The sequence below is a fragment of the Phyllobates terribilis genome, unplaced genomic scaffold, assembly GCF_046119375.1.
Source record: "Phyllobates terribilis strain yellow unplaced genomic scaffold, ASM4611937v1 Scaffold_3__8_contigs__length_932513732, whole genome shotgun sequence".
NCBI classification, from domain to species: domain Eukaryota; kingdom Metazoa; phylum Chordata; class Amphibia; order Anura; family Dendrobatidae; genus Phyllobates; species Phyllobates terribilis.
In genome coordinates this window covers 76842787-76862750 of record NW_027362763.1, presented here as the reverse complement: position 1 = coordinate 76862750, position 19964 = coordinate 76842787, and the positions used below count along the sequence as shown (strand labels likewise).

The 19964-nt window shown below is 45.0% G+C and overlaps 1 protein-coding gene across 3 annotated transcripts in view; it reads left to right on the top strand.

The window, feature by feature from the left end:
- PKHD1 (PKHD1 ciliary IPT domain containing fibrocystin/polyductin) overlaps positions 1–19964 on the top strand; it is a 1008258-nt gene that overhangs the window by 653841 nt on the left and 334453 nt on the right. For all 3 annotated transcript variants that reach the window (XM_073674041.1, XM_073674039.1, XM_073674040.1), the window contains one exon: positions 2592–2729. In XM_073674041.1, the coding sequence (XP_073530142.1) occupies positions 2592–2729 (138 nt within the window). The remainder of the gene's footprint in view (positions 1–2591; positions 2730–19964) is intronic.

Sequence of the window (19964 nt, the reverse complement as noted above, 5' to 3'; positions counted from 1 at the left end):
TGAATGGCATGCTATGATGTTTTATATAGAAATGGGGCTGATCAAAGGCAGCGCGTGTCAGTGTCGCAGTCATTAGCAACTTCTCAAACTCGTCCACTTAGCATGCTTCATGTACCTGCGGATCATCCTGTTACGACCGCGCTGCGGCGCACGGCTCGCTAATGAAAGTCTCGGGGGGGGGGGAGGGATGGGATGCTTTATGATTTACTTTGTTTATAGTTTTGTGATTTCTTTTACTCTGTAACGTAAACAAAACGGAAACTTGCTCCGTGTCTTGTGTGACAGGCGCGATCCAAGAGATGTCGCTTCATAGGTAAATAAGTGATGGATTCCTAAAGGTCTAAAGACTGGAAGAGGAAAAGAAGAATTATCAATGCAGTGAAAGTCTGTAAATCTGATGCTGAGTGATACATAAATTCTGCTAATCTGGTGTACAAGCTAAATGCTGGATTTGCAAATTATCTATCTGTCATTATCTATGTTTAACTATGTTTTTACCTTTTTTTATCTATCACATATCTATCTTCTATCTATCTATTATCTATCTATCATCTATCACATATCTATCTATATGTCCATATATCATATATCTATCATCTATATATCTCATATCTATCTATCTAACACATAAGAAGAAGAGGCAGCACTCCAAAAATTGTGAAAAAAAAGGGGACTTTATTAGTCCATCAGATGTGGCAAAGTTTCGGCTGAACACAGCCTTTTTCAAGGCTGTGTTCAGCCGAAACGTTGCCACATCTGATGGACTAATAAAGTCTCCTTTTTTTCACAATTTTTAGAGTGCTGCCTCTTCTTATGCGCATTATATATTGGACAAACGGATTATTATCTGGGAGGCTTTGAACCCAATTTTTAAGTCTACGGCTGTTCCATTTTCATATTTAATATCTATCTATTATCTATCTCTCTATCTATCTATCTATTATCTATCTATTATCTATCTATCTATCTATCTATTATCTATCTATCTATTATCTATCTATTTATTATCTATCTATTATGTATCTATCTATCTATTATCTATATATTATCTATCTATTATTTATTATCTATCTGTCTATCATCTATCTATTATCTATCTATCTATTATCTATCTACTATCTATCTATTATCTATATATTATCTATCTATTATTTATTATCTATCTGTCTATCTATCTATCTGATACAATACCAAGCAACAAATGAAAAAGAAGAGGCACTACTAAGTATCTCCAGAACATTTATATTTATTTTATTAAAAACATATAAAGTACATGAAGAACAAGGTAGCTTAAAACTGGGAGGAGAGAACACATGGGATAATATATAGCTATCTGTATCCATCTGTAATGTGGAACGGGGCAGTAGCCGTGGGCAAGGTATTCGTCTTCCATGCCCTGGCACGCTACATGAAGATGGGGTTCCTGGCTGGGCGTGTGGACTTCGTCTATGTGAGCTCTACGCCCTTGCAGGCCCCATGATGCCGGTGACTTCGGCTGGCCAGGACCAGATGCTGTAAAGTTCAATGAGGGAGACCACCAACCAAACATAAGCAGTGTTTTACTGAACATCAACTTGGTGTGAACTATGTACAATAGATAGCTGGAGAGTAACTTCACGAATGTTTCCTTAACAACATGGAGCATCTTCACACACGGTCTCTCTGCTTCTTTTAAGCGTACTTGTTTCTGCCCCTCAAGCACCTCTGTCTTCACCACAAGCCAGCTCAGTACTACAGTCCAGTAAGTGCGAGTCCTCAATCCATGGTTCTGCCTCCTCCTTTCCCTTAGGGGAATTAGTTTGCCACTATGGCCATTACTTAACTTCTTTGCTTGCTGATGCCTTGGAACTACCGCCCAGTGCACTCGCTTCATCTCATGTGCTCTGTTCCGTCCTGTCCCGTTACCGCTCTGTCTGGCGAACTTAGAGCCGTACTGCTAGGTGTCCTGTCCCAGGACCCATCTCTGGTGCATCAATCTGTCCTGTCACTTTTCTTTTCTCTACTCTGGATCTCGCTATCCAGTGTCTTGGTCTCCACTGACATCAGGGGCACCCACATCATGCTGCTCTGCTGACTAGTTAGACCTTTGGTCTGCTTCTTTTGCACGCTGATCCCTATCTAACCTCCTGACAGGAAACTGTCTCTGTCCCTTCACCTTAGTCCTTTACACTGTGGGCTCTTCCCAAACTTTAACCCAAACTCTCCCTACTGTCAGGCAAAATACAATCTATCACTAATAACACATGTCACAATACAGCAATACGCATGTCTTCAAGGGAGAACATTGGCAGTATGTCCATCTCCTTCCACATCCATCACCTAGAGTTGCTAAATAGCACGTTTACCGATAATATGGCAATGAGAGGAATGTCTACCTGCATTGATGATTCTTCTAGTCTTATCCCCTTCTCTTATGGACATATGGTGCATGTGTATTATTCATGCCCAGATACCAAAAGTTACATTCATTCACATTTTTTACCTTCTATCAGTCACAGACCTGAGATTCTTCCAAAAATGACAATATTTATTTTTCCCTTAGAATCTGTATTTTTTAAAGGCTTACCTAGTAATGTTTTTTCGTTTCCTAGACCGGACCATAGTAGTTGACGTCGTTCTTCCTCCTCTTCGTGGTCTGTACATAGTCGGAGCTCTGGAGTTTCCCCCGGACCTCAGTAATGAGCTGAGTGTTGCTTGTATCCTCATAGCTGGTGGACGGCTAAGTGTCGGTGAGTAAGTTACTTATTGTCGATTATTCCTGATAGAACTCCAGCTTTAGATAATTATGAGATAAAATGACTAACTAAGTAAAATTGTAATGGAACAAATTGGAACGTCCATCTGTAGAGATGAGCAAACCTGAACTTAAAAGGTCGGTGATTGTACCGGACAGTTAGTGAACGCTGAACACAGGTCCATATTTGGAGTTTATGCTGCCCTAGGCACTGTCAGTGGACGCCCCCCCCCCCAGTCACGCCCACCCTCACCCCCCGTCACGTCCCCCCCACGTCGTGCCCCCCTCGCATCCAATACCCCCCCATCACGGCCGTTTCCCCAAGTTTCATGTAGCTTCCCCCCCCCCCATTCCATGTAGCACATATAAAAGGTTGGAGTGTGGGGGGGATGGGGGCGGCCCACACAGACCACAGGGCTGCAGCATTGCATATGGGGGTGGGGGGATGGGAGCGGCCCACACAGACCACAGGGCTGCAGCATTGCATATGGGGGTGGGGGGATGGGAGCAGCCCACACAGACCACTGGACTGCAGCATTGTATATGGGGGTGGGGGGGATGGGAGCGGCCCACACAGACCACAGGGCTGCAGCATTGCATATGGGGTGGGGGGGGGTGGGAGCGGCCCACACAGACCACAGGGCTGCAGCATTGCATATGGTGCTGGGGGGGATGGGAGCGGCCCACACAGACCACAGGGCTGCAGCATTGTATATGGGGTGGGGGGGGGGGTGGGAGCGGCCCACGCAGACCACAGGGCTGCAGCATTGTATATGGGGGTGGGGGGATGGGTGCGGCCCACACAGACCACAGGGCTGCAGCATTGTATATGGGGGTGGAGGGGTGGGAGCGGCCCACACAGAACTGGGCTGCAGCAGGCACTTCAGCATTGCATATGGCCCATATGCAATGCTGCAGTGCCTGATGCAGCCCATGTCTGGGATTCAGACCCCACTGTGTCCCTCCCTGCTGCTGCCTGCCATCATGTCTGACCAGTGACAACAGTCATAGACTAGTCAGAGACTCAGGCAGTCTGGGCTCTGTCAGGCTGGCACTGCTGCCCGCTGGCTGTACTGCCTGTGCACAGCACAGAACACAGTACCGGCGGCAGCTGCTGACTGCGCGTCTGCGCCTAAACTATGATCCCGCCGCCTGCCGCCCGCCATCATCAATTATGATGCAGTGCAGACTGTCTGCAGAAGCGGCAGCTCCTCAGCCAGCATCATGCACCGGCACCACGGCCCGGGTGGCAGTCTCGGCGCAATGGCACATCACAACAGGACACAATTACCGGCGCTGCCTGCTGAGATGAGCCACCGCCAGCGATGTGCTGCCCGGGCCTCCACGGGAACTTCAAGTGCCCGGGCTCCTCCTCTTCTTTCCAGATCGTAGCAGCAGAGCAGACTAGAGAGGTGAGGTGGGTGGGCGTGACCGGAGGGCGAGAGGGCGCGATGACCGGGGGAGCGGAGCCACCCGGACGGCTCGGGGCCTACAAGTGCCTAAGGGCAAATACGGCCCTGCTCCCCTGTACACTCATTATATATTACCCCACATATACACACCTCACCTGTACACACATTATATATTACCTCACATATATACACACACCTCCCCTGTACACACATTATATATTATTTCACATATATACACCTCACCTGTACACACATTATATATTACTTCCCCTGTACACAGTATATACTGTACATGTGAGGTAATATGAGACACAGGCGGAGTATATACACATATATACAAACACATGTATAGGTGACATTGTCGGGCACTGTTCACACGGGCACACACGATCCGGCTCTCGCACACATGGTCGCACTTACTCTCGAAGGCCTGCAGGAAGAGTTCGTGGTCGGCCTGGATCTGCTCCATCTTGGATCTCTTTAGCGGGGGCATGGCCGCTCCCCCGCCGCCACCAGCGCCGGAAGAGGAGGGGGCGCCGAGTCCGGCCGGTCCGGAGCTGGCGCCGTGCTTCTGTGGAGCCATGAGGCCTCAGCGCCGGGACAGCAGCATCAGCGGAATCCTGAGTCCCGGAGCCCGATAATACAGCGCTGTGTGCTCACACACTGCGGTCCCGCCCACTGCCCGCATTGGTCGCCCGGCTCCTAGCTCACAGCTCTCATTGGTTCTGAGACACGTCACTCATGATACCAGTGACGTCACCTGTGCGCCCGTACTCTTCTTAGAATTGAAACCACGGGAGGATACCACGCTCAGGCGCCGCCCTCCCCGAATTCCGGCGCCCTAGGCATGTGCCTACAAGTGCCTAAGGGCAAATACGGCCCTGGCTGAACACAGACTTTTTCCGGAAATCCATTGCAATGTTTGGAGTTCCAGGGGAAGTCCATTTCAGAGAGAGAGAGATTTTCCAGCTCAAAAGTTTGGGTCCTTATTGTTTTCGGTTTCTGGTTCAAGTTTGGGTACAGTTCTGGTACCCAAACCGAACTTTGGAATATAGCCAAAACCTGAACTTTTACTGGTCCTCTCATACCCATTAGCTTTCCCTTAAATGACCAGTGATGCCTAGTTTTAGGAGCTGGTTGTTTGTGCCCTAGCACTTTTGTGCTTAGGTTCTTGGTATTGTTCTGGCAAAGTTGTCATAGATGATAATGATGAAATTAGTGATACAAAGGGCATAAACACTGTGTGAACATTGCTTTAGCTGCAACCATGAATACTCACATTACCATTTAAGCCCAGGCCATACCCTCAAGAGATTATTGGAAATGGTAATTTTGGAACCCATTGTTTTTCTCCATATCTGGAGCCTCCAAAAACTGTGTAGCATAGTTGTGCCAATTTAGTCCTCCAAAATAAGAAAATGGCTCTGATTTAGAATTTTTAGGGATGTTTGGAAAGTTTTAGAAGTTATCAGTTTAGGTCGCTTTTACACAGAATAACAACAGGGTGATTTTTGGATCTGTATAAAGGTTGCAATGAAAACTTATTGACTTTTATGCATAATTTATAATGGAACCCTAGCAACATTAGATGCAAGCGTTATATTCTACACAATCCAATGCTTTTGATGCTTTCGAACTTACATCCAGTTTCTCATGTCAAGAAAAACAAAATTAATTTTTCTTCCTGGAAAAAGATAAATTGTATTTCTTTAAAAATAATGTGTATTTTTCAGCTGAAAAACTTTTCACTTTCAACTAAAGATTATGCGAATCAGTCAAAATGATAATGCGCCTATTAGTGCGGTTATTCCAGAGAAATTCGATTCTTTGAGAAGTTATTTCATGTCCCTTATTATGCTCTGGGATCTCTCACCTCTCCAGCCCTTTCAGTCCTCACCATCACCCTTCCAATTCTTGTCCAAACTTCTCATCCACACTGAGAGCATTCAAATCTCCACGCCTCTCTCACTGAGCTGAGGCTTCCGGCTCTGATGACTGTTGGTAGGGTTCTGTGCAAGTCTCAGCTCAGTGTGAGAGGATTTTACTGCTCATGGTGGGGATCACAAGTAGCTACTACGTGAGTATAAATATCTTTTTCATTTTTTACATATTACTTTTAATATGTTTTGGGGTCTATAGAGATCTGAGAGCATAAAAAAAGATTTCCGTGTAAGCGGCGGCGATCTGAAGATGCGGTGAGGACAGGATAGGTGAGGGTGTTTTGCATAGGAGCCAGAGAAATGAGCAGTCAGGTAAATATAACAATTTTTTTTATCATTTTTACCCTTTGAAGGCCCAGAAAAGGCCAGTTCAGAAAAGTGTCTGCCAGTGACCCCCAAATCTGAATTTTGGTGAATGCAGATTTTTGTACAAATCAAGTAGCATTCAGTTCCACTCTAATTTATTTACACATCTCTACTTTCAACAGATCATGATTGTTGGTTTGTAAATCTGGTGCAATTTCAACAATTCTCCGGTAATGGAATTTCAAATTATTACAGTTGATTTTCTCTAGTGTCTTAAGACGGATGGGTTGGGAAGAATAATACAACATCTGTAACAGCTGATGTGTCTTAGGAGAAAGAATGTGTTGCGCTCACGCCCGGACTGACTGGCGTGAGCGTGATTAGTGATCCCACTGTACCATGAACCGAGGAGTGCCTGGAGGGGTGTAACTAAGTATCAACCCGATCCGACCAAGGTCGCATGGCGGCTTAGTCGACTCCGTGGACCAAGGAGGAACCGAGCAGAGGGACCAGGTGCGACTAGAGGTCAGACCCCGGTCACAGTTGTTGACCCACACCGGGGAATGCAGGAACAGGCAGGTTAGACTGGCATACATGCAGGTGGGTATTGGCAAGTACGGATGGTATGCAGACAGGGGGGTACTGGCAAGCACGGCTGATATGCAGACAGGTGGGCACTGGCAAGCACGGCTGGTATACAGACAGGTGGGCACTGGCAAGCACGGCTGGAGTGCAGACAGGGAGATACTGGCAAGCACGGCTGGAGTGCAGACAGGGAGGTACTAGCAGGTTGGAGCACACGCTGGATAGGGTCCAGTACAGACTGGGAGACAGGTACAGAGCCGCAGATGTGGTAGACAAGCAGAGTAAAGCGAAACCGCCAGAGTGGAGGACAAGGCAGAGCAGAGAGGAACTGCTGGTGCGGTGAGCAAGCAGAGCGGAGCGAAAACCACAGGTGCGGTGGGCAAGGCAGAGCATAGCGGAACCGCCGGAGCGGTGGACAAGGCAGAGCAGAGAGAAACCGCCGGAGCGGTGGGCAAGTCAGAGCAGAGAGAAGCTGCCGGAGCGGTGGGCAAGTCAGAGCAGAGAGAAACCGCCGGAGCGGTGGGCATGACAGAGCGGAGCGAAACCGCAGGTGCGGTGGACAAGGCAGAGCAGAACAGGGCTGAAGGTGCAGGCAGAGAGGACAGGGCTCTGTTCATATGGAACAGCCTGGAAAATGCAGGAAGATGGCTAGAACACAGGAGGTGGATACGGAGGAAGAGAAAAGGGACAAGCAGAACCAGATACACACTATGAAGTAGCGAGTGGACACAAAACTCACAAACAGAAGTACAGAGACAACGAGTTGGAGTTAGGTGCAGGTTCAGATACTGCAGGAAAAGGGAAGGTACGGACATAGAGAAAAACAGGTAACAGGCTAGGATACAGTTCAGACAGGAACTGCTACAGCAATGAGATACAAGAACGAGCCTGGGTATACAGCCCCCAAAGTGGCGGAACAGACTAGAAGTCAGAGATAACAGGCCTGGGTATACAGCCCCCAGAGATGGCGGAAACGGACAAGAAGTCACAGATAACAGGTCTGGGTATGCAGCCCCCAGAGATGGCGGAAACAGACAAGAAGCAGAGCTGGACCTGGCAACTTCAGAGTCAAGGAGCACACTGAATGATAGTGTTGCTCAGGCACCTCCTACTGAGTGGAGGGGGTTTAAATATCCAGTGACTCACAGCAATAGACTGGAGACACATTAGGGGTGCGCCCACAGCAGCCATAAGAATCAGGAAGTAACCGGGCCGCCGCCCTAAGCAGTCAGTCAAGAGACATGCACACAGCATGAACTGGAGCAAGATTTGCAGGCTGGACTGACAGGTAAGATTATGGTCTTGCATAGTGGAAGGTGGTGCACTATGCAAGCACACCGCCAGGGATGTTACAGAATGATGATCACTCCAAAAATAACACATTGCCTACAGTAAAGCAAAGCGGTGACTCAGTGATGCCCACAGTGAACCATGACGTTGGCTCTCTGATGTCTATATTGAAGAATGGCAGCTACGCAGTGATGCCTAAAGTAAAAGATGGTGGTGACTCAGTGATGCCTAAAATGAAGCATAGTGTTGACTCTGTGGTGCTGTAATGCAAGTGTCGGGATGCAACTCACAGAGGACACAAGTATCAAAGCACATAAAAAATGAATTGAATAACGATAAGATTGAAAGAGCAATGCAAGTTCTTCACTATATAATGTTAATGTTCCCTTTACAGAGGTGGTATGTCCATTCATGGGGATTACCACGCAAGTTCTTCCTGTAGCTTTGGCTCTAGCGTGGGTGACCGGGTTTTCCTGCTAAGCCGCATATCTTTCTGATGACGTCTATTAAAGCACACTGAGCCTCCCATGTACTAACTGGCCGTCTCCCACCCTGTTGTCCTAATTCCGGCTGACCTTGGTACCTTATGTTATAGCTGGAATTGACGGCCCTGCTCATTCGCACTGTCCCTCTGCAACTACATCCGTGCCTAGAAAAAAACTGGGAGTCTGAACTGAAACGTAAATTGATGTGCATGGAAAATGTAAATGCATGTTCACACAAGGCCACTAGACAGAGAAAAACCAAAGACAAGCAAAATACCCAAAAAACTGGAAGTAAATGGATAAATCGCCAGTGCATAAAAATAATGATAAATAATAAAGGGTATTTAGTTAACATAATTTGTTATTAAAGCACGCTGAGCCTCCCATGTACTAACTGGCCCTCTCCCACCCTGTTGTCCTAATTCAGACTGACCTTGGTACCTTATGTTATACCTGGAATTGACGGCCCTGCTCATTCGCACTGTCCCTTTGCAACTACATCTGTGCCTAGTTGTCTCCTTGTGGATCTTCACGGCTTGACCTTCGGCGGAAGTCTCTTGCTCTTAGGGCGGAAAGGACTGGGCCTTGTCTCTTGACGAGTGACGTCTGGTCTCTGGGTCTTGACCAGTGTAGGGCGCAGATCCTGGTCTTGACTGGCATAGTCGGAAATCTGGGTCTTCCCAGGTGTAGTCTGGGCCTTGCCAGATGGTGACCGGCACCTTGGTGGCATGGACTTCCTGCTGAGGCCTGTCACGCTGGCTTGGTTATGTGTCTGCTCTGCTCTCCTTCTGGCGCTAAATCTGCCTGTCATTTGGTGTGCAGGGCTTTTATATTCAGGAAGTCAGTCTTTCCTGTCACCTGATCAGGTCCATCACCCCAAGCTGCTCCCCCTGCAATTCTTCCGGTACCAATTGTTTCCTTCTGATTTCGCCTGGCCAGCAGATGGCAGTCTTTCTCCACTAGTGTGACATCCCACAAAGGCTCTTCAGGGATATCTCTGCTTCCGCTTACAATGTCTACAGTGAAGCATAGCAGTAGCTTATTGATGACTATATTGAAGAACGGCTGCTGCTCAATGATGTCTACAGTAAATTATGGTGGTGGCTCGGTGATGCCTACAGTAAAACATGGTGGTGGCTCATTGATACCTACAATAAGCAAAAGGAGGACTCGGTAATGCCTACAGTGAAGCATGTATGGTAACTTCGGTGATGCCTACAATGAAGCATGGTGGGGGCCTTGTGATGCCTACAATGAGGCATGGTGGGAGCTTGGTGATGACAACAGTAAAGCATTGCAGGGGCTAGTTGATGTCTATAATGCATATAACTCGGCTTTTTGCTTCCTTTGGCACCATAAACCTGAAATGGAAAACAAAATGGAATCAATCAAGTATTTGAAAATCCTGAGTGACAACATCATGTCTTCTGTGAGGAAGCTGAAGTCTGGGTGTCATTGCAGCTTCCAACAGGATAATGATCCCCAGCATACCTCTCAGTCCACCAACACTTGGTTTCAGAAGAAGTCCTGGAAAGTTCTGGAGTGGCAGTCACTGTCGCCCGACTTCATCCCCATAGAAAACTTTTGATGAAATTTTAAGAAGATGTTGCTGCAGCAAACCTAAGACTATTGGTGAACTGGAGAACAGAGGGTAGATCATCCATTTCCATAAAATGAAAAATAAACACTGCATTCCTCTATACATCCAATACAATGAAACTTTATTTAGTTTACTATCATGAATAGTAAAAATTTCTTCTCCACTGGGGAAAGGAAAGTGACTACTTTCTGGGCATTAAAAAGTGCTGACACCAGTAGTCAATAATTTAGTGCAAGGATTTTTGACAAAGAAATAAGGAGTTTAGAGGTGTGTCCCGTGTGATAAAACAAAATGCACCCCCAATTACTGCATCAGTTTTTTCCACTGAAGGAAGGACATGATTTTTGTGGCCCCCTCAACTCCACTCTGTGACCATCAGGTAAATTTTGTATCCCTTGATTGTTGAAATGGTATCAACTGAGGAAAGTCCTTGACTTGTTCTTGCCAGGTCTCCTCTTTCAATCATGGACTGATTGCTGGTATTTACACCCTAACCTATATGTATGGAACCTTTAACAAGCCTCTTATGACCCATCTCTTGCCATTCATGTTATTTTTCTCCTCCCATGTGGGATCGGGCATGTGAGCCATCTCTGGCACCATGTGTGTTGGTCAACTACAACTTCTTGTAGTTTCACCATTTAATACAACCACCCCATGGCAAAAATTGCAGTGGAATTATTCTTTAATAAAGAAATAGGCTCCTGATGGATATTTTCTTCTCCAAAAATCAGTTTTTCCATCTGTCTCGCCCTTAGGAAAATTTTACAAAATTTCTTTCATTCGCCCTGGACCTGTAGAATAGCATTAGGCTGAAACTAATTTCTCTTATGTCTCGTTAGATCTTGATAACTCCGCTCCCCTTCCATTATTTTATTTTCTATAGACTTAAACGTGTTAAACGGTAGTGAAGCAATTCTTCTGTCCCCATCTGTCCTTGTCCAATATTTAAGGCCCCTTGGGGGGAATGTTCTTTCTGACCCATCTGTCCAAGTTCCACCACACCCTAAAGAAATCCTATGATAGTGCAGATAATGAGGTATGTTGGTAAACAACTTTAATAGAAATTGACATCCCTATTGGTGAATCCATACTTCAGCCTTGTAGCTCTTCTTCCACTTAGGCGTTCGTTGCTGAACTTACCAACGAAACGCGGCAAACATATGACTCTATGACTTAACATCAGATCCAGCAGGCTGGATGCTGTCTCATATCTCAATCATACTACTGCTGACATGAAAAGCCACAAGCTATATGAAATGGTTCTGATTTGCTTCCAGTGACAGGGTAAACAGTTTTTGTTGATTTCCCTAATTACGTTCAGATGATTGCATGTATCTCTCGCAATGAATGGAGTCTGAGCATAAAAGAACGCATTAAGTAATCACCGATGGACCTATACAATAGAGCGGTCCATCACAAATAGTCAGGTAGTCTGCCGAAAAAAATGGTGTTTTTGAAAAATTGTTCAACTCTAAGCCTCTGGGAAGCATACATGAAAATGGGAGGGCAGTAGAATCGATGCTAGCCAACAGATATAACCATTGTGGACTATTGGCCAAAATACTTCTCAGGCAACACTCCACTAGGAGGATTTCCTTACATGTACAGTACCTTGCAAAAGATTTAGATAGGTGTGAAAATATTACTGCAAAATAAGAAGTGTTAATATTATAATTTTTAGCAATTAACAAAATATAAAGTAACTGAACAAAAGAAGAATATAAACACCAGTATCTGGTGACCATCCGTTGCCTCCATCATCAGTATCTGGTGACCGCCCGTCGCCTCAATCACTTCTTCTCGTCACTTGTACACAGTTCTTGAAGGAACAGGAGGTTGTTCCAACCATCTTTGAGAACTGAGCCCAGATCTTCTGTGTATGAGGCTTGTGTGGATACTTCGGTCTCTTCATGTGATCCCAGACCGATTGGATGATTTGAGATCAGGTCTCTGTGAGGTCGGATCATCACCTCCAGGACTCCTCGTTCTTAATGACATTGGCTGGATGTTGGAGGTCGTTGTCAGGGTGCAGAATTAAATTTGGAGCCAATCAGATGCCTCCCTGATGATATTACATGATGGGTAAGTATCTACCTGGATTTCTCAGCATTGAGGACACCATATTTCATGCTCCTCACCAAATCCCCAAATCCATTTACAGAAATGTAGCCCCAATCTTGCAGGAACCTCAGCCATTAAACTTGATCTTTTGGGGTGTTTTGAAACTTTATCAGTTTAGGCAGCTTTGACACATGTGTTTTTATATGTATATTATTATCAGAATTCTTGGATCTCCAGACTAATGGGCTTCTAATCAGGAGTGTCACTAAGTTACTATGGGCCCAAATCAACTATTGAACCTTGACCCTCTGGATGGGCCCCTTTTCCTTTCGGGCCAGTCAAGGTCACATGTTCTGGAGCGGCTATTGTTACACCTACAATTCTATGATGGAACTTACATGTCACAAATGTTTGTCATTAACGGAGCCACGGATTCAGGAGATATTGTAGGAATAGAAAACATAGCTGCTTTCTTCCAAAAAATAGTGCCACACAGACACATTGGTCATGTCTGGTATTGCAGCTCAAATCTATTGGAACTGAGGAAGGAGGTGTTAGGGAGCCCTTGGAAGAATGCAGACCTGTATATCTATTTTTGGACAATCCACTTTTAAAACTCAAAAGGGACTTCCAATGTTAAGAATTACGAGATGCCATGTTATCGATACACCCTGTAATTATAAGCAATTAGTTTGTATTATGTTTCATGTTTTGGCATCAATATGAAAGTAGGTCAGTACTGTCGGTCAGAGCAGCCTTATATCAGGAGATTATGGATCTGTGTTGCCCATGTGTTATAGAGAAGCATGTGGACTTGGGAAAAAACTATCTTCACATGGCGGTGCCTTAGCAACATAAAAAAACCAAGACTTTGCAAAAGTCGGGAAAAATTACCCCAAACCTTGACATACTGTACACAAGCTCAGATTTCAGACTGAGAAATCAGCACTTTGGTTCTCCTAAGAATTTCATAAGAACCCTTAAACAGCTATGCAAACTTACTCATTGTCTCCACTACATCTTGTCTTGGGTGGTGGTAGGTGGTGCTAAGTCAATGTATGCATATTTTTTAGAATTATAGTCTTCTTTGTTATTTCTTTTATCAGATTCCCTTCTATGGGCGAATGTGAACTGGTCAATATATTTGTGCTATGAGGATGAAAGAGGAGCATAACTATATGTAGTAAAGAGATTTCAGTTGCCCCTAGTCTCTGGACCAAAAGGAGTGCAAAAGCTTACTCTTACAGTTTTGTGTGATAGGCTCACCTGGTGAGCACGGACCAGAGGAAATTATGCAGTGGAGCTGGACTTTTTAGATGGCATGGAATACATGATAGGCGGTGCATCAGGTTATGCAGGATGGCAAATGGGCAAAACAGAGCTGGAAGCACTAGAAGTAGCTGAGCCAGAAATGCAGATTGAACAGAAATAACAGAAATGTAGAATCTTGCTTGCAGAAGTATCGTTACTAGTGATGAGCGAGCATGCTCGCCACTGCTCGGTACTCGCCCGAGCATCTCAGTACTCGAGATGCTCAGAGCTCGCTGAGTACTTTCGAGATGCTTGGGCGGGAGCTCGGGTCCCCGTCCTGCATGTTTGCTGCTATTTAGAGCGCCAATCAACATGCAGGGATTGTCTGCCACTCACTGTAATGTCACAGCCATGGTGGTTGTGGCATTACAGTGATTGCACAAATCGATGGGAACAGTGCTCACAGTGAAACATGAAAAGCCGGCAATTCAGCAGCGGCATACACCGACAATTTATAACAGAAAGAATAGAGCATCACACATACAGTTAGGTCCATATATATTTGGACAGAGACAACATTTTTCTAATTTTGGTTCTAGATATTACCACCATGAATTTTAAACAAAACAATTCAAATGCAGATGAAGTTCAGACTTTCAGCTTTCATTTGAGGGTATCCACATTAAAATTGGATGAAGGGTTTAGGAGTCTCAGCTCCTTAACATGTGCCACCCTGTTTTTAAAGGGACCAAAAGTAATTGGACAATTGACTCCAAGGCTATTTCATGGACAGGTGTGGGCAATCCCTTCGTTATGTCATTCTCCATTAGGCAGATAAAAGGCCTGGAGTTGATTTGAGGTGTGGTGCTTGCATTTGGGAGGTTTTGCTGTGAAGTAAACATGCGGTCAAAGCAGCTCTCCATGCTGGTGAAACAAGCCATCCTTAAGCTGCAAAAACAGAAAAACCCATCCGAGAAATTGCTTAGGAGTGGCAATATTAGGAGTGGCAAAATCTACAGTTTGGTACAACCTGAGAAAGAAAGAAAGCACTGGTGAACTCATCAATGCAAAAAGACCTGGGTGCTCACGGAAGACAACAGTGGTGGATGATCGCAGAATAATCTCCATGGTGAAGAGAAACCCCTTCACAACAGCCAACCAAGTGAACAACACTCTCCAGGAGGTAGGCGTATCAATATCCAAATCTACCATAAAGAGAAGCCTGCATGAAAGTAAATACAGAGGTTTCGCTGCACGGTGCAAGCCACTCATAAGCATCAAAAATAAAAAGGCTAGACTGGACTTTGCTAAAAAACATCTAAAAAAGCCAGCACAGTTCTGGAAGAACATTCTTTGGACAGATGAAACCAAGATCAACCTCTACCAGAATGATGGAAAGAGAAAGGCGTGGTACAGCTCATGATCCAAAGCATACCACATCATCTGTAAAACACGGCGGAGGCAGTGTGATGGCTTGGGCATGCATGGCTGCCAGTGGCACTGGGTCACTAGTGTTTATTGATGATATGACACAGGACAGAAGCAGCCGAATGAATTATGATGTATTCAGAGCCATACTGTGTGCTCAGATCCAGCTAAATGCAGCCAAACTGATTGGTCGTCATTTCATACTACAGATGGACAATGACCCAAAACATAAAGTCAAAGCAACCCAGGAGTTTATTAAAGCAAAGAAGTGGAATATTCTTGAATGGCGAAGTCAGTCACCTGATCTCAACCCAATTGAGCATGCATTTCACTTGTTAAAGACTAAACTTCAGACAGAAAGGCCCACAAACAAACAGCAACTGAAAACCACCGCAGTGAAGGCCTGGCAGAGCATCAAAAAGGAGGAAACACAGCGTCTGGTGATGTCCATGAGTTCAAGACTTCAGGCAGTCATTACCAACAAAGGGTTTTCAACCAAGTACTAGAAATGGACATTTTATTTACAATTATTTGATCTGTCCAATTACTTTTGGTTCCTTTAAAAACAGGGTGGCACATGTTAAGGAGCTGAAACTCCTAAACCCTTCATCTAATTTTAATGTGGATAACCTCAAATGAAAGCTGAAAGTCTGAACTTCAACTGCATCTAAATTGTTTTGTTTAAAATTCATTGTGGTAATGTCTAGAACCAAAATTAGAAAAATGTTGTCTCTGTCCAAATATATATGGACCTAACTGTAGATTAGATAGATAGAAATATGTCAGTCACATATATAATAAGTACAGTGACAGTGTTGGTTACTGTACTTGTTATTTAGTGTTAAAATAAAGGATTTATTAAAAAAATAAATAATAGTGTTTTCATGCACCCGTCTCTTTAAAAAAGCCGGCCGGCAATTCATCAGCGGTATACATCGGTACCCGACAATTTAGAACAGAAAGAATAGAGCATTACACATAGATTAGATAGATAGAAACATGTCAGTCACATATATAATAAGTACAGTGACAGTGTTGGTTACCGTACTTGTCATTTAGTGTTAAAATAAAGAATTTATTAAAAAAAAAATTGGCATAGGGTTCCCCGTAATTTTAGTCTCTAGCAGAGGTTAAGCAGACGGCTGGGGCAGATGTTTGAAGCCTGGGAAGTGGGTAATACCCACGGAGCTTCCCAGGCTACTAATATCAGCCCCCAGCTGAGTACCTAGCCTTTACTAGCTATTAAAATGGGGGACCCCCAAAAAAATGACGTGGGGTCCCCCCTATTTTAATACCTAGCAAAGGCTAGGCAGACAGCTGGGGGCTGATATTAATAGCCCAGGAAGGGTACCATGAATATTGGCCCCCTCCCAGGCTAGAAACACCAGCCATCAGCCGCCCCAGAAATGGCGCATCCATAGGATGCGCCAATTCTGGCACGTAGCCTTGCTCTTCTTACTGCCCTGTAGCGGCGGCAGTGGGGTAATAGGGTTGGGGTTGATGTCAGCTTATAATGCCAGCTGACATCAAGCCCAGGTTAGCAATGGAGAGGCGTCTATAAGACACCCCCATTACTAACCCCATAGTCAAAGTTAAAAAAAACACAAACACCCAGAATAAAGTCCTTTAATTCAAATAAAGACACAATTCTTTAATATTCTAAATTAAACTCTACTTACAGTCACGCCCATTCCAGCTGAAGCCAACGATCTCCTGCAATAAAAGTAAAATAATAAACTAACCTCATCCTTACCTTTCCATGGTTCCCAGGACGGCTTCAGCTCTGCTACATTGACATGACAGGCTGGATCCCAGCCGAGCGCTGCCATCCAGATTGCCATGCCGCAGACACTGAGAAGCTCCTCAGTGAAGCTCCTCAGTGTCTGGCTGTGATGGCATCCAGATGAGCCGAATTCATGTCCAATGAACTCAGCTCACCTCATGCACATCACTGACAGCGTGGGAGAATTCTCCTGCGCATGCGGTGCCAGGAATTGACGTCATCGCTTGAGCAGGAGAATTCTCCCACGCTGGGACGGCATTGAGATGGCAGGCTGGATGGTAGCAGAACGCTGCCATCCAGCTTGCCATGCCGCAGACACTGAGAAGCTCCTCAGTGAAGCTCCTCAGTGTCTGGCTGTGACGTCATCCAGATGAGCCGAGTTTATGTCCAATGAACTCAGCTCACCTCATGCACGTCACTGACAGCGTGGGAGAACTCTCCTGCCCATGCGGAGCCGGCAAATGACGTCACCGCTTGAGCAGGAGAATTCTCCCACGCTGGGACGGCATTGAGATGGCAGGCTGGATGGTAGCAGAACGCTGCCATCCAGCTTGCCATGCCGCAGACACTGAGAAGCTCCTCAGTGAAGCTCCTCAGTGTTTGGCTGTGACGGCATCCAGATGAGCCGAGTTCATGTCCAATGAACTCAGCTCACCTCATGCACGTCACTGACAGCGTGGGAGAATTCTCCTGCGCATGCTGTGCCAGCAAATGACGTCACCGCTTGAGCAGGAGAATTCTCCCACGCTGGGTCGGCATTGAGATGACAGGCTGGATGGTAGCAGAATGCGGCATGGCAAGCTGGATGGCAGCGTTCTGCTGAGATCCAGCCTGTCATGTCAATGTAGCAGAGCTGAAGCCGTCCTGGGAACCATGGTAAGGTAAGGATGAGGTTGGTTTATTATTTTACTTTTATTGCAGGAGATCGTTGGCTTCAGCTGGAATGGGCGTGACTGTAAGTAGAGTTTAATTTAGAACATTAAAGAATTGTGTCTTTATTTGAATTAAAGGACTTTATTCTGGGTGTTTGTTTTTTTTTAACTTTGACTATGGGGTTAGTAATGGGGGTGTCTTTTAGACGCCTCTCCATTTCTAACCTGGGTTTGATGTCAGCTGGCATTATAAGCTGACATCAACCCAAACCCTATTACCCCACTGCCACCGCTACAGGGCAGTGGGAAGAGCGAGGCTAAGTGCCAGAATTGGCGCATCCTATGGATGCGCCATTTCTGGGGCGGCTGACGGCTGGTGTTTCTAGCCTGGGAGGGGGCCAATATTCATGGCACCCTTCCTTGGCTATTAATATCAGCCCCCAGCTGTCTGCCTAGCCTTTGCTAGCTATTAAAATAGGGGGGACCCTACGTCATTTTTTTTTGGGTCCCCCATTTTAATAGCTAGTAAAGGCTAGGTATTCAGCTGGGGGCTGATATGAGTAGCCTGGGAAGCTCCGTGGGTATTACCCCCTTCCCAGGCTTCAAACATCTGCCCCAGCCATCTGCTTAACCTCCGCTAGAGACTAAAATTACGGGGAACCCCACGCCAATTTATTTTTTAATAAATCCTTTATTTTAACACTAAATGACAAGTACAGTAACCAACACTGTCACTGTACTTATTATATATGTGACTGACATGTTTCTATCTATCTAATCTATGTGTGATGCTCTATTCTTTCTGTTCTACATTGTCGGGTACCGGTGTATGCCGCTGATGAATTGCCGGCCGGCTTTTTTTAAAGAGATGGGTGCATTAAAATCGGAGGGCACTAGTGTATTCCAAGTACCCTGCTATGTTTTTCATGAACCCTCCTATATACCCTGCCTGCCTGTCTGCCTATATATTCTGCCTGCCTGACGTTTAATTGAGCACCGTTCCCATCGATTTGGGCAATTTTTGACCTTCTGCAGACCGCTGGGGGGACCGCCAGAAAAATGCTCGAGTTTCCCATAGACTTACATTGGGCTTGTTGCTCGGGTCGAGCACCCGAGTATTCCAATGTGCTCAACCCGAGCTTCGAGCACCCGAGCATTTTAGTGCTTGCTCATCACTAATCGTTACACATAAAATAGCAGAGATGTATAGGCAAACTGGTAAACTTACAGACTTATGGTTACATTCAGGAATAGCATAAAGGTATAGGCAAACTGGTAACTTGCTTGCAGATATCCAGTTGCTCACAGGAATAGCAAATATGGACAGGATCAGGATAGCAGAGATGAGCTTGTTAACATGTCATTTCAGTTCTACTGCATCCAGTAATTGCAAGTTAGGAAGTAGTAACTGGTTGCTGGATTGCAGAAGTAGCTGGGAAGATAATTATACACCAGACTGAAGCAGAATCAGGAGGCAGACGAGTCTAACTTCAGGAAAAACATGTTGTAACAAGGTGCAATTCTTCCTGAATACTCAGGTGGTTTGTGGCCACCTGAGCTGACCTTACAAGGCCTAAGATGATGCCCTTGAAAACTGTTTCCTTTGTCCAATAATGCCACCACTTTGGGCCACAATACCCTGTTTTTTTCTCTACACCCTTCAATTGACATATAAAATCGTGTGAGGTCAGTTTTCCACTTTTCCAACCCGTGAATAAATTTTAGAAGCCAATTTTAAAATAATTTTACCCAAGAGATATTTTTACATATGTATATTTATACTGCATTTAACAGAGAACAGAATATGTCTACACACTGCCGAAAACAACACGATCCTTATTCCCCTCACACTCTACGAAATTTCATTCCAGAGCTAAACCTCAAATATGGTTTTCCTTCCTAACGAGAAACATATCTGTTTCTTCCATATTGAAAATTCTACGGAAAATGTCTTTTTTTCACCTTATTTAGATGTCTGTAACAGTTTCGAGATGTCTTGATATCACAAGGTTTTTCGCACCAGCTAAACATTTTACAATTTTTTTTTTTAATCAAAATATTTTTGTATATATTAAATATCACAATTTTTGAATGTTTTTTTTTTAAGCTAAAATTCTATTTTTTTTTTCAATATATTTATTTCCACATCTGTTGTATAATTGATTTAATCCTTAACCAAAGGAATGCGAAAGTCTTGTGCTGGACTTTAAATAA